This window comes from Dreissena polymorpha, chromosome 5 (genome assembly GCF_020536995.1).
Source record: "Dreissena polymorpha isolate Duluth1 chromosome 5, UMN_Dpol_1.0, whole genome shotgun sequence".
Lineage (NCBI taxonomy): Eukaryota > Metazoa > Mollusca > Bivalvia > Myida > Dreissenidae > Dreissena > Dreissena polymorpha.
In genome coordinates, this window is record NC_068359.1 from 54,314,629 (window position 1) to 54,334,634 (window position 20,006).

Below are 20,006 nucleotides of genomic sequence, written 5' to 3' on the forward strand. Positions count from 1 at the left end.
TAGATGTTGACACTACCTTGTCAGTACTCCACAAAGGTAGACGCAGCCGCGTTTCTACTGTGAGTCACAGACGTAAACGCGTAGTGTCTGATGTTTCCGGCTACTCCTCCACCTCGGGCTTGTCGTCGTATGACTCATCGTCTACTTCAACTAGCCCTCATCATTATCGGAGGGGACGTCGTTCACGCTCACCGAGTGTTTCTCGGCGTAGATTGCCTCGTAAAGAGCGATCACGCCAGCGCTCTGGGAGACGTTCGATCAGGAAACATCATTCCCAGCGCCGCCGAACAGTGTCTCGGCATCGCAGGGATAAGGGACATAGACCTTCCTCTATTAGGCGCTCTCGGACTCCTAGGTCCCCTAGTCGATCCTTCTCTGAGGAATCTATTGACACCCTTCCACGTGTGTCGGCCTCTATTTGGCCTCAACACACACTTCAGCCGTTCCTACAACCACTGAGCATAATTTGTATTCAAACACTAGTTTGCATACATATCAGGCTCAAGGTACAGGGGTTAATCTAACCACTTCGGCTGTGTTTTCAGCCCCACGGGTCTCTTCCACATTGCATAGAAGTATACCCTGGGCTGCCACTACACCATCAAATCCCAATACTTTGTGGATCCAACAGTCGCCGGGAATCTTTGTCCCTTTTTCGACTGATCCTTTACCAGCGACCGCTGGTATTCAAAGTGAGTCTGCTGACTTGATCTCTGATAGACCTAACTCACCAGCTATATCTTTGATGGTGCCGGAAAACAATTCTCTCATGAAAGAAGCGAATGAATCTAGTATTTCTACTTCTGTATCCACCGGTTTCAATTAATCCAATGCTCCCGCAAACGGTTCGATTGAGGCGGGTTCGGAGTCTAATGAGGCCGAACTTTATTATTTGGCCTCCATCAATCAGGTTTACGAACTAATGTTCAATACCTTAGATGAGGACTTCTGCCCCCGCCCTTCCTTGTCTCTCACAGGATCTGCAGTTACCGTTACAGAACAGGTAGCCCGCAGACGAGAGCCCGGCAGGATAAGTAAGGCGACTTTCCGAGTGGATCTCTGCCTTCCTATTGGCTCTTCCACTTGAGCCAGCCAATAAGCCTTCGCCATCTCCATGGAAAGCCCCTAAAGAGCTGATGGAGCCTAAACAGATGGACGGCGGGAAAAGTTATAAGGCCCGGGTACCCGACCCTTCTACCGGTTTGGACCTTTCCAAACTTCCGGTTCCTGATGCTGACATTAGTAAGCTGTCACTTACAATGCCTTCATCATTTACCCATACAGCAGTCCCTCTTTCCCTGTTGGAAAATTGGGAGCTGAGAGAACGCTGTTCCATAGGTCTGGCTAGCCAGCTAGATCTCATGGCAGCCACAGCCTTAACCTTGGTTTGGGAGCTCTCTGATTCAATCCCAGAGGAGCTCCGTGCCTTGTTGATACATCTTTCACGTACTACGCAGTGTTTATCTCACAATGCTGCGTCGTCTATGTCTGAGATGTTAAGGCTTCGGAGAGACCTCATCCTCTCTTCCTTGCCCAATAATTTCCTTTTGGAAACGGGCGTTAACTCCCTTCAAACTGCTCCACTAACAGCAGATTCTCTTTTCGGAGGGAGGATACAGTCGGCACTTACTGCTGATCGTGAAGATCAGATACATGCCTCCTTAGCTAGGAGCAACTCTGGCCAGCGCCCTGTGGTTTTTAAGCGCCCTGCTTCTAAGCCCCCAGGAGCCCTACCGGCCAAGAACGCTAAAAGGGACAGTTTCCCTACTAAGCGTCCGTCTGCTCCACGTCAGCCCACAAATAGGCCTCCTTTTCAGAACAGAACATCTTCCTATCGGAAGCCTTCTGTAAACCAAAATTGGAGTAAGGGCAAACCCAATGCGGACAAGAAGTCATTTAATCCTTCTTCCGGCAAGGGTGGACCTCCAAAAGGTCAGCCCTAGGTCATACCCCTTTCTACCGCCACAACCTCCGATGCCGGAGGTACCAGTCGGGGCCAGACTTATGCACTTCGCAAATCGATGGCTCCAAATAACTTCAGACGCGTGGGTTCATTCTCTTGTCACACAAGGCCTCACTCTTCAATTCGAAAAAAGGCCCCCACTCTCTCACGTCCCAATAGATCTGTTATCTCCGCATTCACAACTTCCAGACTCCATTCTCGGACTCCTGGAAAAACAGGGGGTAGAAAGGGTTCACGACCCTTGTTCTCCAGGATTTTACAGTCGCCTTTTCCTTGTTTAAAAGAAAAGCGGCTCCTGGAGACCAGTCATAGACTTAAAAGTGTTCAACACGTTTCTAGTCAAACCTACTTTCAAGATGGAGACTCCTGCCTTCATTCGGCGCTCCATCAAACCCATGCACTGGGGGGTTTCCTTGGACCTGGAAGATGCATTCTTCCATGTTCCTATCCATCCCAACTACCGGAAGTACCTGCGCTTCTCCTTTCGAGGCCAGGTCTACCAGTTTCGGGCGATGCCCTTTGGATTGGCCACAGCTTCACCAAACTCATGGCCGCAGTGGGCGCACACCTCCAATTACACGGGGTTCAACTGCTTCAGTATTTCGACGATTGGCTCTTACACCAGCTCTGCTACACCTAGAGTTCTCTTGGAAGGAGCTCCTCTCTTTAGGACTCCTTCTCAATGTAGCCAAGTCAGACCTCATTCCCTCTCAGGATTTCATATTCGTGGGAATGAATTTTCTGACCCACATCAATCGGGTCAGGGTCTCACCGCAACGTGTATCAGACCTCCTTTTGAAGGTCAGAGGGGTGCTGTCCCAATCTCATATCACAGCTCAAGATTTCCTCTCACTCAACGGTATCCTGAGCTCTGTAGCAGACTTCGTGCAGTTGGGACGTCTCTTCCTACGTCCTCTTCAGCACTATCTCTCAGCTCGATGGAAATGGTCTCCAGACAATCTGCTAACACAGATTCCCATTCTTCCGTCCTTAGTCCCCCACCTTCAATGGTGGCTAGACGAGGAGACTCTGTTGGCAGGAGTACCGCTTCTTCCCCCCGCAACCTTCTGTATATCTCATAACGGATGCGAGCATGGAAGGTTGGGGCGCTCACCTGGAACCCCGCAGCCTGACATTATCAGGATTGTGGTCTCCTCAGGAGTCTCTCCTGCACATAAACAATCTCGAAATGCGAGCAGTCTTTCTAGCTGTTTTTTAATTCCAATCACATCTTCGGGACTCGTGTGTGATGGTATCGACAGACAACACATCAGTCGTGGCTTACATCCAGAAACAGGGCGGTACACACTCTCACTCCCTGTATCTGGAAACAATGAACTTACTTGTTCTTTGCAAGAGCCTCAACGTCTCTCTCTTTTCCAAACACATACCAGGTCGTCTCAACGCCCTGGCGGACGGTTTGTCTCGCAAACACCAGTTACTTCCATCGGAGTGGACACTTCATCAGGAAGTGGCCAACAGATATTCCTCACATTCGGTTATCCACTGGTCGACCTGTTTGCGACCAGAGACAACCACAGACTTCCTCTGTATGTGAGTCCAGTGTACGAACCAGCAGCGTGGGCGGTAGACGCGCTTTCGTTCGATTGGGATCAACTGGACGCTTACGCTTATCCCCCACCCATTCTAATTCCCCAAATCTTAGGGAAAATCAGTGTGAGCTCTTGTCGGATCCTCCTGATAGCCCCTTGGTGGCCCAGGAGATCCTGGTTCAACGACCTTCTCGGTCTCCTGTGCGAATTTCCCAGGGAACTCCCGCACAGGTCAGATCTCCTATCTCAGAGAGGCAGACTTCAAGTGGATCCAGACATGTTCCACTTACACGTCTGGCCGTTATCAGGCAATCCCTGCAGAAGAAACGCTTTTCTGTCTGGGCTTCAACGCTCGTTGCCTCTGCAAGGAGAAAGTCCACCAGAGCAGTCTATGATGCTTGCTGGAAACTCTTCTCTAATTGGTGTGTTCGAGGGAAAATTGATCCCCTCAATCCCTCTGCTAGATGCATAGCGGATTTTCTAATCTATCTCTTTGATGATAAGAAACTTTCTCTTAGCTCCATCAAAGGATACAGATCTGTGCTTTCGCATACCTTGGCTTTTCGTAAGTCATCACAAGTCTGTGCTGACCCAGCCATTTCGGAACTGATCCGAGCCATGGAACTTAAACGTCCTGTGTTTTGTTCTCTTACCCCCAAATGGGATTTGGCTTGTGTTCTTGGATCGCTTATTAAAGCTCCCTATGAACCCCTTAATCAGGCTTCTTAACAGTTCCTAACCTGGAAGACCGTTTTCCTTCTTACCATGGCTTCATCCAAACGTAGAAGTGAAATTCATGCTCTTTCTATCGAAGAAAGCCATCTTCGTTTTAATTCCTCCGATGGCTCTGTCACTTTGTTGTGTCAGCCAGGATTCCTTGCTAAAAATCAACTCCCCTCAATGGCTTCTAAACCCTTCAAGGTCCCAAGTCTTTCTAGAACTTGTGGAAATGAAGATGAAGATAGACTCCTCTGCCCTGTCAGGTCTTTGAAGTTCTATCTTAGTAGAGTTAAGTCTATTCGAGGTTCGCGCAAGAGACTCTTCATTCCCTTAAAAAGGGGGGGGTGATGTGTCTGCGGCTTCTATTTCCCGTTGGGTAGCCTCGACTATAAAAAGGGCTTACTCTTCTCTTTCTTCAAGGGATTCATCCCTTTTTAAGATTAGACCGCATGAATTACGAGCAATGTCGGCTTCGTGGGCGTATATTAATCATACCCCACTCTCTGACGTGCTTCAAGCTGCTTTCTGGAGGAATCAGACCACTTTTTCATCTTTTTATCTTCGTTCTCTGGAGTGCCAACAGGACAACTTGTATTTGTTGGGCCCCCTTGTGGTTGCACAAACGGTGGTATCTTCTACGGCATAGGTATATTACGCTTATCCGTGAATTAAGTTAATACCGTAATAACGAAGATTAGCTGAGAACCCGAGATATGGGTTCCGCTGTGATGGGGAGATTTTCGCGAACCTTCCCGCCGCAGCTGCAAAGTCAGCAATATGATAGCAGGTAACGTAATTAAGCTATTGAAACAAATTTTTCTAGTAAAATTCATTTTAATTAGTAATTACTTACCTGCTATCGTTAAGTCCCACCTCCCACCCTGCTCTTCGTCTAATATTTTCATATTGTTTATTGGAATAAGAGTGATTCTGGGTAATATCCCGTTTTGGTTATACGGCTACACGGCACTATGTGACCGTTCTGACATGACCGACAGGTTTATGAAAAGTGTGGGATTCTTTGGACAGAAAGTTTCCGGATTAATTACGATCCTTCCGAGTGAGTAGAAATATGATAGCAGGTAAGTAATTACTAATTAAAATGAATTTTACTAGAAAAATTTGTTTTCAGAGGGTATATTTCTTTATAATTGTGTGGTCATCTTTTATGGGTTTTCCTCTACTAAACATTATATAAGTATGTCAGTAAACTTGCGTCCTTTTTGGGGCAAAATAACGTGATCTGTAGAGGATGTAATCAGTACTTTTTGTAGATCATAGAACATAAATATGCCAGTCATTAACAAGTACCTTGCATGATTCAGAGGAAGAGGAGAATAGTAATAGCATTGTGGGTTCTCAAGGAGTCTTTAGAACAGTGTCTGAACTGAAGAGTAAGATCATATACCTCGGGACTGTCATCTCTAAAGTGTACCAACTTACCGAGCCTACAGTGCACTCAATCACACTTCTAACACTGAGATAATTTTAACTTTTGTTTAACATTATTTCCTACCTCATTGTATGGAATCATTATATCCGACACCTCTGAACGGTGTTTGGATGTGGTTTAAGCGAAATTTAGGTGCAAATGACCATGAGCGAATATTGTTGATTTCCCTCCATTTATTAGTCCCCTACCGGTTTCACCGGAGGGGACTTATGGTTTTGTATCCGTCAGTCCGTCCGTCAGTCCGTCACACTTTTCTGGATCCTGCGATAACTCTAAAAGTTCTTAATATTTTTTCATGAAACTTGGAATATGGATAGATGGCAATATGGACATTATGCACGTCATTTCATTTTGTTCCTACGTCAAAAATTGTGGTAGCTATGGCAACAAATAGACTAGAAATACTGCTGAAAATGGTGGGGTTTTTTTTATCCTGTGATAATTCTAAAAGTTCTTAATATTTTTTCATGAAACTTGGAATATGGATAGATGGCAATATGGACATTATGCACGTCATTTCATTTTGTTCCTACGTCAAAAATTGTGGTTGCTATGGCAACAAATAGACTAGAAATACTGCTGAAAATGTTTGTTTTCTGGATCCTGCGATAACTCTAAAAGTTCTTAATATTTTTATGCCCCCCTTCGAAGAAGAGGGGGTATATTGCTTTGCTCATGTCTGTCGGTCGGTCTGTCGGTCGGTCTGTCCACCAGGTGGTTGTCAGACGATAACTCAAGAACACTTAGGCCTAGGATCATGAAACTTCATAGGTACATTGATCATGACTCACAGGTGACCCCTATTGATTTTGAGGTCACTAGGTCAAAGGTCAAGGTCACTGTGACCCGAAATCGTAAAATGGTTTCCGGATGATAATTCAAGAACGCTTATGCCTAGGATCATGAAACTTCATAGGTAGATTGATCATGACTAGCAGATGACCCTTATTGATTTTCAGGTCACTAGGTCAAAGGTCAAGGTCACGGTGACCCGAAATAGTAAAATGGTTTCCAGATGATAATTCAAGAACCCTTATGCCTAGGATCATGAAACTTGATAGGTAGATTGATCATGACTAGCAGATGACCCCTATTGATTTTCAGGTCACTAGGTCAAAGGTCAAGGTCACGGTAACCCGAAATAGTAAAATGGTTTCCAGATGATAATTCAAGAACCCTTATGCCTAGGATCATGAAACTTGATAGGTAGATTGATCATGACTAGCAGATGACCCCTATTGATTTTCAGGTCACTAGGTCAAAGGTCAAGGTCACGGTGACCCGAAATAGTAAAATGGTTTCCGAATGATAACTCAAGAACGCTTATGCCTAGGATCATGAAACTTGATAGGTACATTGATCATGACTGGCAGATGACCCCTATTGATTTTCAGGTCACTAGGTCAAAGGTCAAGGTCACAGTGACCCGAAATAGTAAAATGGTTTCCTGATGATAACTCAGGAGAGCTTATGGCTAGGATCATGAAACTTGATAGGTACATTGATCATGACTCGCAGATGACCCCTATTGATTTTAAGGTCACGAGGTCAAAGGTCAAGGTCACAGTGACAAAAAACATATTTACAAAATGGCTGTCACTACAACTTAGAGCCCATATGGGGGGCATGCATGTTTTACAAACAGCCCTTGTTTCATGAAACTTGAAACATGGATAGATAGCAATATGGACATTATGCACGTCATTTCATTTTGTTCCTACGTCAAAAATTGTGGTTGCTATGGCAACAAATAGACTAGAAATACTGCTGAAAATGGTGTATTTTTCTGAAACCTGCGATAACTTTAAAAGTTCTTAATTTTTTTTCATGAAACTTTAAACTTGGATAGATGGCAATATGGACATTATGCAAGTCATTTAATTTTGTTCCTACGTCAAAAATTGTGGTTGCTCTGGCAACAAATAGACTACAAATAATGCTGAAAATGGTGTTTTTCTGGATCCTGCGATAACTTTAAAAGTTCTTTTTTTTTCATGAAACTTGGAACATATATAGATGGCAATATGGAAATTATGCACATCATTTCATTTTGTTCCTACGTCTAAAATTCTGGTTGCTATGGAAACAAATAGACTAGAAATACTGCTGAAAATGGTGTTTTTCTGGATCCTGCGATAACTTTGAAAGTTCTTAATATGTTTCATGAAACTTGGAACATGGATAGATGGCAATATGGATATTATGCCCGTCATTTCATTTTGTTCCTACATCAAAAATTCTGGTTGCTATGGCAACAAATAAAAAAATATTCTGACAATGGTGGAATTTCTGACAATGGTGGAGCTGGTAGGGGACTTTTATTGCTTGGCAATAGTCTTGTTATATCTAGCATTAGGTAGTATGATAAAAACACTCATTTGTATCAAAATTGGCAAGTTTTGCAATTTTGCAACTGGGAACAGGCACAATTGTTAGTGCTGAAATGAAATTTAAAAAGTCTCTGAATCTAAAAGGGGCTGAAGTTTTATAGTTGGTGTGTAACAGTGTATGTAAGTCCTATAAAATATTGGTGTACATCTGACCTCTGGGGCAAAAGCTGGCCTCGCGCCATCTGCTTTTTACATGTATTTTTATAAACTTGATAGTTAATAATCTGAATAATAACATAAACATGTGTTGACCATGCAGTATGTTTTGTTCTGGATTTTTAGTGAGTGATACTGGGGAAAACAGATCGATACTTGAACCAATTGTGGTTTCATCTACTGCTACTCCTGTTGTGTTGGATGGTATGAGCATGTTTCTTATCAAAACCAATAATAGTCATGATGAACATTTTAGTTTAAAAAACTAAATGGCAATCATTAGTCATGCATTATAATGCATTATTTCAAATAAAATAAGACGTGTAGCATAATGTATTCATAATAGGTATTGTCCTCATTTTACATGGTATTGGCATAGGGTGTTTTTTTCTGTTTCTGTCTATAATTTTCTGGTATGAAGAAATACTTCTTCAGCCTCTATTTTACTACTATATGATATGTGATTCAACGACCCTAATCCTTAATTATCAAAGCACAACATTTTTAGAAAATGATAATAAACTATTTGCTTTTCCTCAGTTCGTTGTTGTTTCGTTCTAAAACCGTTTTTATTCTCATGTTTTAGTCTCATAAAATGTCGTCTGATTTTGTTATCAGGTCCTTTACTGATATATTAAATCCTCTATACAATAAATCAGCTATTATTCTTTATGATTGGTTGTGTTTCAAGTTCCTTAATTAACAGTCTCGCTGTAAAATTTCTTGATGCCCAAAGTTCTCTCTTTTATTATTTGCTCCAATTTTTCTAGCAGACTGGGTTTGCTTGTAGTTGTACCTGTGGTGGAGCTCTATTGTTAAGGAGTGTTGACTGTAACAATTTTATGTGAATGTGATTTGTTTGAAGATGATTGAACAAATACAATTGAACACAATTACTGACTGTTAGTAAGCATACAATAATGTTGAGGCTTAGCAGATATGCTCTGACAACAATTGTATCCTAACATTAATGTGTCCTATGCTATTTATAAGACCAACTCAGCTTGCACACTTTCTTCAAGAAATTTCTTTGGCATAACTTACATCAGTTCTATAACTACACATAAAGAATGATGCAGACTACATGTATACTGTGATTTAAACAAATCTCACTTCAGGCCTAATTCTATGCATAGGTACAGAACAAGTACCATCTACTGACCTGGCAATAAGGGCAGTGACAGAAAACAGAGTCACTGATGACCTGGTGATAGACGCAGAGAGGCCAGACCCCATAGTGCAATCCTTGACAGGAGCAACAAGGCCAAGCAGAAGAGGGGTTCCACCTGAAGTAAACTTGCGGAGCCAACGTAAGAAAATAAATTAAAACACATTTACTCTGTGTCTTGTGTCACAGCCTTATCCCTTCAGGTACATTCTTTAATGCTGTTTAGGGTCCATAAAGTTCAAAGTTTTTTTTAAGAACTTCAGAAATTTGAGAAATTTTGCTTATATGTTAACAACATCAGGGGTATTTGTTTCTTTTATATGTTTGCATCTTTAACTAATATTAAATACATGTATTTTTGAGACACAGATGTGTATTCTTTCTGTTAAACCAGTGAATACCGTCGATTTGGTTGATATCAACCAAGTAAAGACTCAAAGAGAGGAAAGCGAAGGCTCCGACATGAGTGACTTGAATGTGAATCTTAATCACGGTACAGTTCTTATTTTATTTTAGCTCACCTAAGCACAATGTGCTCATGGTGAGCTTTTGTGATCACCTTATGTCCGTTGTGCGTTGTGTGGTATCAACATTTGCCTTGTTAACAGAACGTTAATAGAAGCCACATTTATTGTCTGATCTTAATGAAATTGGGTCAGAATATTAGTCTCAATGATATCTTGGACAAGTTTGAAAATGGTCACGGTTGCTTGAAAAACATGGTCGCCAGGGGGCGGGTCATTTTTCCTGAAATGGCTAAAGTCAAACCTTGTTAACTCTCGAGAGGCCACATTTATTGTCAGATCTTCATGAAACTTGGTCAGAAGATTCGTCCCAATGATATCGTGGACACGTTCGAAAATGATTCCAATTGGTTGAAAGACATGGCCACCAGGGGCGGGGCATTTTTCCTAATATGGCTGTAAATGGCTATAGTAAAACCCTGTTAACACTCTATAAAGACCACAATGATTGTCCGATCTTCATGAAACTTGGGCAGAAAATTTGTCCCAACAATATCTTGGACAAGTTCGACAATGGGTCCGGTTGGTGGAAAAACATGGCCACCAGGGTGAGGGGCATTTTTCCATATATGGCTATTGTAAAAACTTGTTAACACTCTAAAAGAAATATTTATTGTCTAATCCTCATGATACTACGTCAGAACATTCGTTCTAATGATATCTTGAACAAGTTCCAAAATGTTTTTGGTTGGTTGAAAAACAATGGCCCAACGATACTTCGATCGAGTTTGAAACTGGGCCATGCTGGGTTAAACACTAGGTCACTAGGTCATAATAAAGAAAAATCTTGTAAACACTGTAGAAGTCACATTTCATGCCCAATCTTCATGTAACTTTGTCAAAATGTTTGTCTTAATAATATGTTGGTTGAGTTCAAAAGTGGTTCTGGTCCGTTGAAAAACATGGCCGCCAGTGGGCGGGGCAGTTTTCCTTATTTGGCTATAGAGAAACCTTGTCAACACTAGAGGCCACATTTTCTTGTCCGATCTTCATGCAACTTGGTCGATTTGTCCCAATGATACCTCGATTTAGTTTGAAACTGGGTCATGCAGGGTCAAAAACTAGGTCACTAGGTCAAAAAAATGAAAAACCTTGTAAACACTATAGAAGTCACATTTCATGCCCAATCTTCATGTTACTTTGTAAAAATGTTTGTCTTAATGATATGTTTGTAGAGTTCAAAAGTGGTTCCAGTCTGTTGAAAACCATTGCTGCCAGTGGGCGGGGCAGTTTTCCTTATTTGGCTATAGAGAAACCTTGTAATCACTCTAGAGGCCACATTTCTTGTCCGATCTTCATGAAACTTGGTCAGAAGATTTGTCCCAATGATACCTCGATCGAGTTTTAAACTTGGTCATGCTGGGTCAAAAACTAGGTCAAAAAAAGAAAAACGTAAACACTGTAGAAGTCACATTTCAAGCCCAATCTTCATGTCACTTTGTCAAAATGTTTGTCTTAATGATATGTTGGTTGAGTTGTTCCGGTCAGTTGAAAACCATGGCCGCCAGTGGGCGGGGCAGTTTTCCTTATTTGGATATAGAGAAACCTTGTAATCACTCTAGAGGTCACAATTTTTGCACAATCATCATGGAACTTAGTCAAAACATTTGATTCATTGAATTCTCGGACGAGTTCAAAAATGGTCCAGATCAGTGAAAAAACATGGCCACTAGGGGGTGGTGCAGTTTTCTCTATATGTATAAAGTGAAAACATGTGAACACTCTAGAAGTCATATTTTTGGTCCAATCGTCATGAAATTTGGTCAGAACATTTGTTTCCTAGATACAAGAGTTGAGTTTGAAAACGGTTCCGGTCCGTAAACATGGCTGCCAGGGGTGGTGGTGCATTTTCCTTATATTTATATAGTAAAAAAGCTTGTGAACACTCTAGAAGTCACATTTTTTGCCCAATCATCATGAAACTTTGTGAAAACATTGGTTTTATGTATATCTCAGATGTGTACGAAAATGGTTCTGATCGGTATAAAAACATGGCCGCCAGGGGGGGATTGGGCAGTTTTCCTTATATGACTATAGAGATACCTTGTGAACACTCTAGAAGTCACATTTTTTGCTTAATCATTGTGAAACTTAGTCAAGACATTGGTTTTATTGATATCTCGGACAAGATGGAAAATGGCTCAGGTTGGTGAAAAAACACACACTTTTTAGCTCACCTGATTGCTCAGGTGAGGTTTTAGGATTAGTCTTTGTCTGTCGTCCCACCGTCCGTCCACATTTTGTTTGTAAACGCTCTAGCATTCACATTTCTCAAGCATTCTTTATCAAAATTGCTGAGAAGCTATATCACCTTAAGATCTCTGTCAAGGTTAATAATGAGCAAAATCGCATAATAAATGCTAGAATTATTGCCTATAGATTGTCAAAATTTTCATTATATTATACAAAATCCTTGTAAACACTCAAGAGGTCACAATTTTGTTTCAGATTGTATGAATCTTGGTCATAATATTTATTTTTGTAAGCAAAGTTTGATGTTTGGTCATGAGGGTCAAAATATAGGTAACCAGGTCAAATCTTACAAAAACCTCGTAAACACTCCATACGCCATAGTTTTGGTTCAATAATGTTGAAACTTGACCAGGATGTTTGTCTGGACAATATCTAGGTCAAGTTTGACGTTTGATAATGTGTGGACAAAATCTAGTTCATGGGGTCTAATCTTACAAAAACCTTGTAAACACACTAGAGGCCATAGTTTTGGTCCAATAATGATGATACTTGACCAGGATGTTTTACTTAAGAATTGAATAGCATGTTTCTGCATTTCATCGGTGTATGAGCTGTCGGGAAAATTACGCCTAATTGTCATAAACGCCAACGGCGTTAATGCATAAATTAGGTGTATTTTCCCCGACAGTTCATACACCGATGAAATGCAGAAAAATGCTATTCAATTCTTATAATTACAGCAGAAAATGATCTTTAAGCTGAAATACTATCGAGGTAAGGGTCATAAAAGTCCTTTTTAATCTAGCGTATGAATCTATTTTCAGTTTTGGTTTCATCTCCGTAAAACAGTATATTGTTGAAGGTTGCGCAAAAAATATAACGTCATTTCTCTATTGTCCAATAAAAAACATCATTCAGTTTCGCGCAAAACATAACGTCATTTTGGCAACTTGTTTATGGCCAGAAAGTAGCGCCATGAATATTCATGATTAAATTTGCATACGAAGTGGGTTCATCGGAAAATGAAAAACCGGTCACATGAACAAATTATCCAATCAGAATCAACATTTATATGAATGTGACAGAAGTTGTAATTATTTGATGATATCTAGGCAAAGTTTGACATTGGGTCATGTGGGGTCAAAATCTTGGTCACAAGGTCCAAATCTTACAAAAACCTTGTAAACACATGTAGAATTAGCATTACTTGCAAATGTTTGCATTGCAAAAGATCCATGCAAATGGACTGTAGTCAATCAGAATTAATCATATGCTCACACTGCAAAAGCAAACAGAACAGAACCAATCTAATATGCTCTTGAGTACTGAATTTTCAACTAGGCAATGAACAAGGCCTTGTAAAAAAAGGTGAGCGAACTAGGGCCATCTTGACCCTCTTGTTCCTAATATGGCTATAGTAAAAACTTGTTAACACTATAAAAGTCACATCAAATATTGTCCAATCTTTATAACACTTGGTCAGAATATTTGTATTTAGCTCACCTGAGCACAATGTACTCATGGTGAGCTTTGTGATCGCCTTTAGTCTGTTGTATGTTGTGCTTCATCAACATTTGCCTTGTGCAAATTCCAGAGGCCACATTTATTTTCCAATCTTCATGAAATTTGGTCAGAAGATTGGTCTCAAAGATATCTTGGACGAGTTTGAAAATGGTTACGTTTGCTTGAAAAACATGGCTGCCAATTGGCTGGGCATTTTTTCTTATATGGCTATAGTGAAACCATGTTAATACCATAGAGGCCAAATTTATGGTCCGATCTTCATAAAACTTGGTCAGAACAGATGTCCCAATGACATCTAGATTGAGTTCCAAACTCATTCTGGTCTGTTGAAAATCATGGACACATGGGGTCAGGCCTTTTTTGCAGATGGCTATATATGGCGTTTGTAAAACTTGTTAACACTTTAGAGGCCACATTTATTGTCCCATCATCATGAAAGTTGGTCAGAAGATTTGTTGCAATGATATTGGACGAGTTCGAAAATGTTTTTTGTTGGTTGAAAATCATGGCTGCCATGGGGCAGGGCATTTTACCTAATATGGCTATAGTAAAAACTTGTTTACACTATTAAAGTCACATTCATGAAACTTAATCAGAACATTTGTTCTAATGATACATGTATCTTGGGCGAGTTTGAAAATGGTTCTGGTCTGTTGAAAGACATGGCCACAATGTGGCGGGGCATTTTTCCTTATATGACTATATATATTACTATACTCAAAACCTTGTTAACACTCTTGATGCCACATTTATTGTCTGATCTTAATGAAACTTAATCAGAAGATTGGTTCCAATAATATCTTGGACAAGTTGGAAAATGGTTCTGGTTGGTCAAAAAACATGGCGGCCAGGAGGCAGGGCATTTTTCCTTATATGGATACAGTAATAACTTGTTAACATTCTTAAAGTCACGTTTATTTCCAATCTTCATTATGCTTGGTATGAACGTTTGTTTTTATGTCCCCCACTATAGTAGTGGGGGACATATTGTTTTTGCCCTGTCTGTTGGTCTGTTGGTTGGTTGGTCTGTTGGTTTGCGCCAACTTTAACATTTGCAATAACTTTTGCAATATTGAAGATAGCAACTTGATATTTGGCATGCATATGTATCTCATGGAGCTGCACATTTTGAGTGTTGAAAGGTCAAGGTCATCCTTCAAGGTCAAATATATGGGTCAAAATCGCTCATTTAATGTACACTTTTGCAATATTTCAATATTCAAGATAGCAACTTGATATTTGGCATGCATGTGTATCTCATGGAGCTGCACATTTTGAGTGGTGAGAGGTCAAGGTCAAGGTCATCCTTCAAGGTCAGAGTCATCCTTCAAGGTCAGAGGTCAAATATATGTGGCCAAAATCGCTCATTTTATGAGTACTTTTGCAAAATTGAAGATAGCAACTTGATATTTGGCATGCATGTGTATCTCATGGAGCTGCACATTTTGAGTGGTGAAAGGTCAAGGTCATGGTCATCCTTCAAGGTCAAATATATGGGTCAAAATTGCTCATGTAATGTCATTTCTTATATTTATTGTTCACTCTTCATGAAACTTGGTCAGAACATTTGTTCTAATGATATCTTGGGTCTTCATTGAGCAGGTCAGTTCCTTTGTATCTCAGGTGAGCAACCTTTGTCCTTTAAGGCCCTCTTGTTTAATCTTGTGTGTTAATAATTTCTAAGTAATTATGCCCCCCTTCGAAGAAGAGTGGGTATATTGCTTTGCACATGTCGGTCGGTCCGTCCACCAGGTGGTTTCCGGATGATAACTCAAGAACGCTTGGGGCTAGAATCATGAAACTTCATAGGTACACTGATCATGACTCGCAGTTGACCCCTATTGATTTTCAGGTCACTAGGTCAAAGGTCAAGGTCACAGTGACCTGAAATAGTAAAATAATTTCCGGATAACTCAAGAACGCTTAGGCCTAGGATCATGAAACTTGATAGGTAGATTGATCATGACTCTCAGATGACCCCAATTGATTTTCAGGTCACTAGGTCAAAGGTCAAGGTCACAGTGACCCGAAATAGTAAAATGGTTTCCGGATGATAACTCAAGAACGCTTATGCCTAGGATTATGAAACTTCGTAGGTAGTTTGATAATTGCTGGCAGATTACCTCTATTGATTTTCAGGTCACTAGGTCAAAGGTCAAAGACACGGTGACCCAAAATAGTAAAATGGTTTCCGGATAATATCTCAGGAACCCTTATGCCGAGGATCATGAAACTTCATATGTACATTGATCATGACTCGCAGATGACCCCTATTGATTTTCAGGTCACTAGGTCAAAGGTCAAGGTCACGGTGACCCGAAAAAGTAAAATGGTTTCCGGATGATAACTCAAGAACGCTTATTCCTAGGATCATGAAACTTGATAGGTAGACATTGATCATGACTCGCAGATGAACCCTATTGATTTTCAGGTCACTAGGTCAAAGGTCAAGGTCACGGTGACCCGAAATAGTAAAATGGTTTCCGGATGATAACTCAAGAACGCTCATGGCTAGGATCATGAAACTTCATAGGTACATTGATCATGACTGGCAGATGACCCCTATTGATTTTCAGGTCACTAGGTCCATGGTCAAGGTCACAGTGACAAAAAACATATTCACACAATGGCTATCACTACAACAGAGAGCCCATATGGGGGGGCATGCATGTTTTACAAACAGCCCTTGTTTTACAGTGTTTTGTGACAGATAAATACTTCATTTTTAAGAGTCCTACTATGCTTTTTCAGATGCTACGGAGGACGATGAAGGATGAATACAGCATCCTTATTGGGCCAAGTGAGAGATTGAGCGCTCTAAAACCGTTTTATACCCCCAATGCTTTGCATTGACTGTTTCAAGGCGGTGACCCCCGCTTTATTCTTACATGTGTTTATGTTGTTATGTATTGTGCTGTTTGTACTGTTTTGGCAATTGGTCACTTGTCTTAAATAAAGGACCAACTAATTGTATGTAATTAGAATGCAATACTGCTCCAGCAGCTGGAGTTTTACTTTTTTATATTATATTATTAAAATCCTTACAGCTGTATGTTTGGCTTCTTTCTTTTTTTATGCCCACCTTGGAAGAAGAAGGGGTATATTGTTTTGCTGGACGTTGGTCGGTCTGTCAGTCGGTTGGTCGTTTTGTCTGTTGGTAGACTAGTTCGTTTTTTATCAATAACTTGTGAACGGAGGGACCGTTTTGCTTGATACGCCCCATGTGCATTGGCCTTGGACAGTAGATGACCCCTATCGAAATTGGGGTCGCTAGGTCAAGGTCACTGTCACAATAAGTGTGAAAATCGTTTCTGATCAATAACTCGTCAACTGATAAACCAATTGGCTTGATACTTCTCATGTGCATAGGTCTTGGACAGTAGATGGCCCCTATTGAAATTGGGGTGACTAGGTCAAAGGTCACTGTCACAATAAGTGTGAAAATCATTTACGATCAATATATGGTCAACAATTGACTTATTGCCTTGACACTTCACATGTGCATTGGCCTTGTACAGTAGATGAACCCTATTGAAATTGGGGTTACTGGGTAAAAGGTAAAGGTCACTGTCGCAATGAGTGTGAAAATCGTTCTGGATCAATAACTCGTCAATGAATTGACTGATTTACTTGATACTTCACATGTGCAATGGCCTTGGACAGTAGATTAGACCGATTGAAATTGGGGTCACTAGGTCAAAGGTCAAGGTCACTGTGACACACAAATTCCAGTGTCAAGGCCCTGTTTGGGGGGTACAAGTCTCTGACCGCGGACCTCATGTTATTGGTTGTTTTGCTTATTGATAATGAATAAGACTTTGTTGTGTTTACCAGATGTGTTTTTTCATGGGTTTATTTTGAAAACCTTTTTTATCACATGCCATACCCTGTTTCCCATTTAATATAACCATTACGAATATTTTAACGTACACATGTGTAATATACTTTTTATGCCCCCTTTCAAAGAAAAGGAGGCATATAGTGATCGGACTGTCCGTCTGTCTGTCAGTCTGTCTGTCTGTCCGTCTTTCCGTCACACTTTGCGTTTAGGTTTCGAAAAATGCTCATAACTTCTATGCCCCTTGAGATATAACCTTCATCTTTGGTATGCATGTGTATATGAACAGGGCCTTTCCATGCGCACACAAATTTTTACCCCTGTGACCTTGACCTTGAACTTAGGGTCCGCGTTTAGGTTTCGAAATCTGCGTTTAGGTTTCGAAAAATGCTCATACTTCTATGTCCCTTGAGATATAACCTTCATATTTGGTATGCATGTGTATATGGCCAAGGCCTTTCCATAAGCACAAACAAATTTACCCCGGTGACCTTGACCTTGAACTTAGGGCCCCCGTTTAGGTTTCGAAAGCTGCGTTTAGGTTTCGAAAAATGCTCATAACTTCTATGTCCCTTGAGATATAACCTTCATATTTGGTATGCATGCGTATATGGACAAGGCCTTTCCATACGCACACAAATTTTGACCCCTGTGACCTTGACCTTGAAGTTAGGGTCAGCGTTTAGGTTTTGAAAAATGCTCATAACTTCTATGTCCCTTGAGATATAACCTTCATATTTGGTATGAATGTGTATATGGACAAGGCCTTTCCATACGCACACAAATTTTGACCCCTGTGACCTTGACCTTGAACTTAGGGTCCGCGTTTAGGTTTCGAAAAAAGCTCATAACTTCTATCAAGCGTTTGTAGGGGGCATAAGTCATCCTATGGTGACAGCTCTTGTTAAGTGTTTTCATGGGCTTATTTTTGTTCGATTGACCAATCGCATTTTGTTATTTTGCTGAAATGACATTGCAACATCAAATTATGTCACAAAATGTAAACAACAACTGGGATTTATGTCGAAGTCGGCTGAAGATGCATACGTTATCGAGCAGACTATAAACCGCACCTTTAACCTTTATGTATGTCACATTGGTTTTCTTTTGTTTGTCTAATTTTGAAAACACCAATATCTTACACTTTCTTATTTCTAATGTGTTTTTCATTTTGCAACTACTCTATGCACGTTTTGCCCTCTTCATTATACCATTTTGGAAACCATAAATATCAAACACGGTGTTTTCATTTTTTGTTTTATGCTGTAAACCCATTTATTTCACATCGTTTTGTCATTTTGTTTCATGTTGGATATTCCTACACATGTTATTTTGTTTCATGTTGGATATCCATTCACATCTTGTTCTGTTATCATTTTGTTTCATGTTGGATATTCATTCACATCTTGTTTTGTTATCATTTTTGTTTCATGTTGGATAACCATTCACATCTTGTTTTGTTATCATTTTTTGTTCCATGTTGAATAACCCTTCACATCTTGTTTTGTTATCATTTTTAGTTTCATGTTGGATAACCATTCACATCTTGTTTTGTTATCATTTTTTGTTTCATGTTGGATAACCATTCACATCTTGTTTTGTTATCATTTTTTGTTTCATGTTGGATAACCATTTACATCTTGTTTTGTTATCATTTTTTGTTTCATGTTGGATAACCATTCACATCTTGTTTTGTTATCATTTTTTGTTTCATGTTGGATAACCATATTTCTCAAGTAACATGTATGCTCTGATCTCTTTGTCTCATGGCAGATGCCCCTATATATCACACTGTTCTCATCTTTATTTCATATTGGAAATCTCTATGTCACATAATGAATTACCATCTTTGTTTCATGTTGAAAACCACTATCTATCACATTGTGCGCTCATGTTTCTTTAATGTTTGAAATCTATAAATCTGATACTGGAAAAATAACACTGTAGTTATAAGGGCTAGTATATATTTTGTTGTTGCAGACATTCAAACGAATGGCCTGTTAAATTTAAGTATATATTATCATTTGCATAATTTAACAACATTGTTAATAAGACGATACTGCTTTGTAAATTTCGCATAATACTCTAATATGAATATGAAGTTTTTGTTGCATGGTTATTGGGTTGTACTTTCTCTTCAGTTGTGTTGCTTTTTGTCCTTCTTTCTTTCAGCAAATTATTGCACAGAAGTTCGCATATACAAATAAAACTAAACAATTTGTTTGAGTTACGTTTTCTTCTTAAAAACAGGGCGAATAGTGGTAGATATTTTTTTTAAAGATTTGAACATGAAAAGCGAATTCCCATCCATTAAACAGGACAGTCACTTTAATTGTTCATCGTTCTGTTTTACCTGAACAAATAACATTAATAGTGCACAATTCTAGGAAAGCTACTGCAGTAATGGATCAATAATTAAAATTAAAGTACAAAATTGTATCAGAAATCAAACTCAGATTTATTGCTGAGACTCTGGACTCTATAAATATCAAAATATAAATCTTATAATACGGTGATAAATAAC

The 20,006-nt window shown here is 40.0% G+C and overlaps 1 protein-coding gene across 1 annotated transcript in view; it reads left to right on the forward strand.

Annotated features, from left to right (window-relative positions):
• LOC127881316 (uncharacterized) overlaps positions 1-19,701 on the forward strand; it is a 50,006-nt gene extending 30,305 nt beyond the window's left edge. Inside the window, exons 8-13 of the mRNA XM_052429071.1 lie at positions 8,362-8,439; positions 9,372-9,545; positions 9,798-9,896; positions 16,396-17,859; positions 18,169-18,954; positions 19,003-19,701. Of these exons, the coding sequence (XP_052285031.1) occupies positions 8,362-8,439; positions 9,372-9,545; positions 9,798-9,896; positions 16,396-16,421 (377 nt within the window). The 3' untranslated portion in view covers positions 16,422-17,859; positions 18,169-18,954; positions 19,003-19,701. The remainder of the gene's footprint in view (positions 1-8,361; positions 8,440-9,371; positions 9,546-9,797; positions 9,897-16,395; positions 17,860-18,168; positions 18,955-19,002) is intronic.
• The last annotated feature ends 305 nt before the right edge of the window (positions 19,702-20,006 follow it).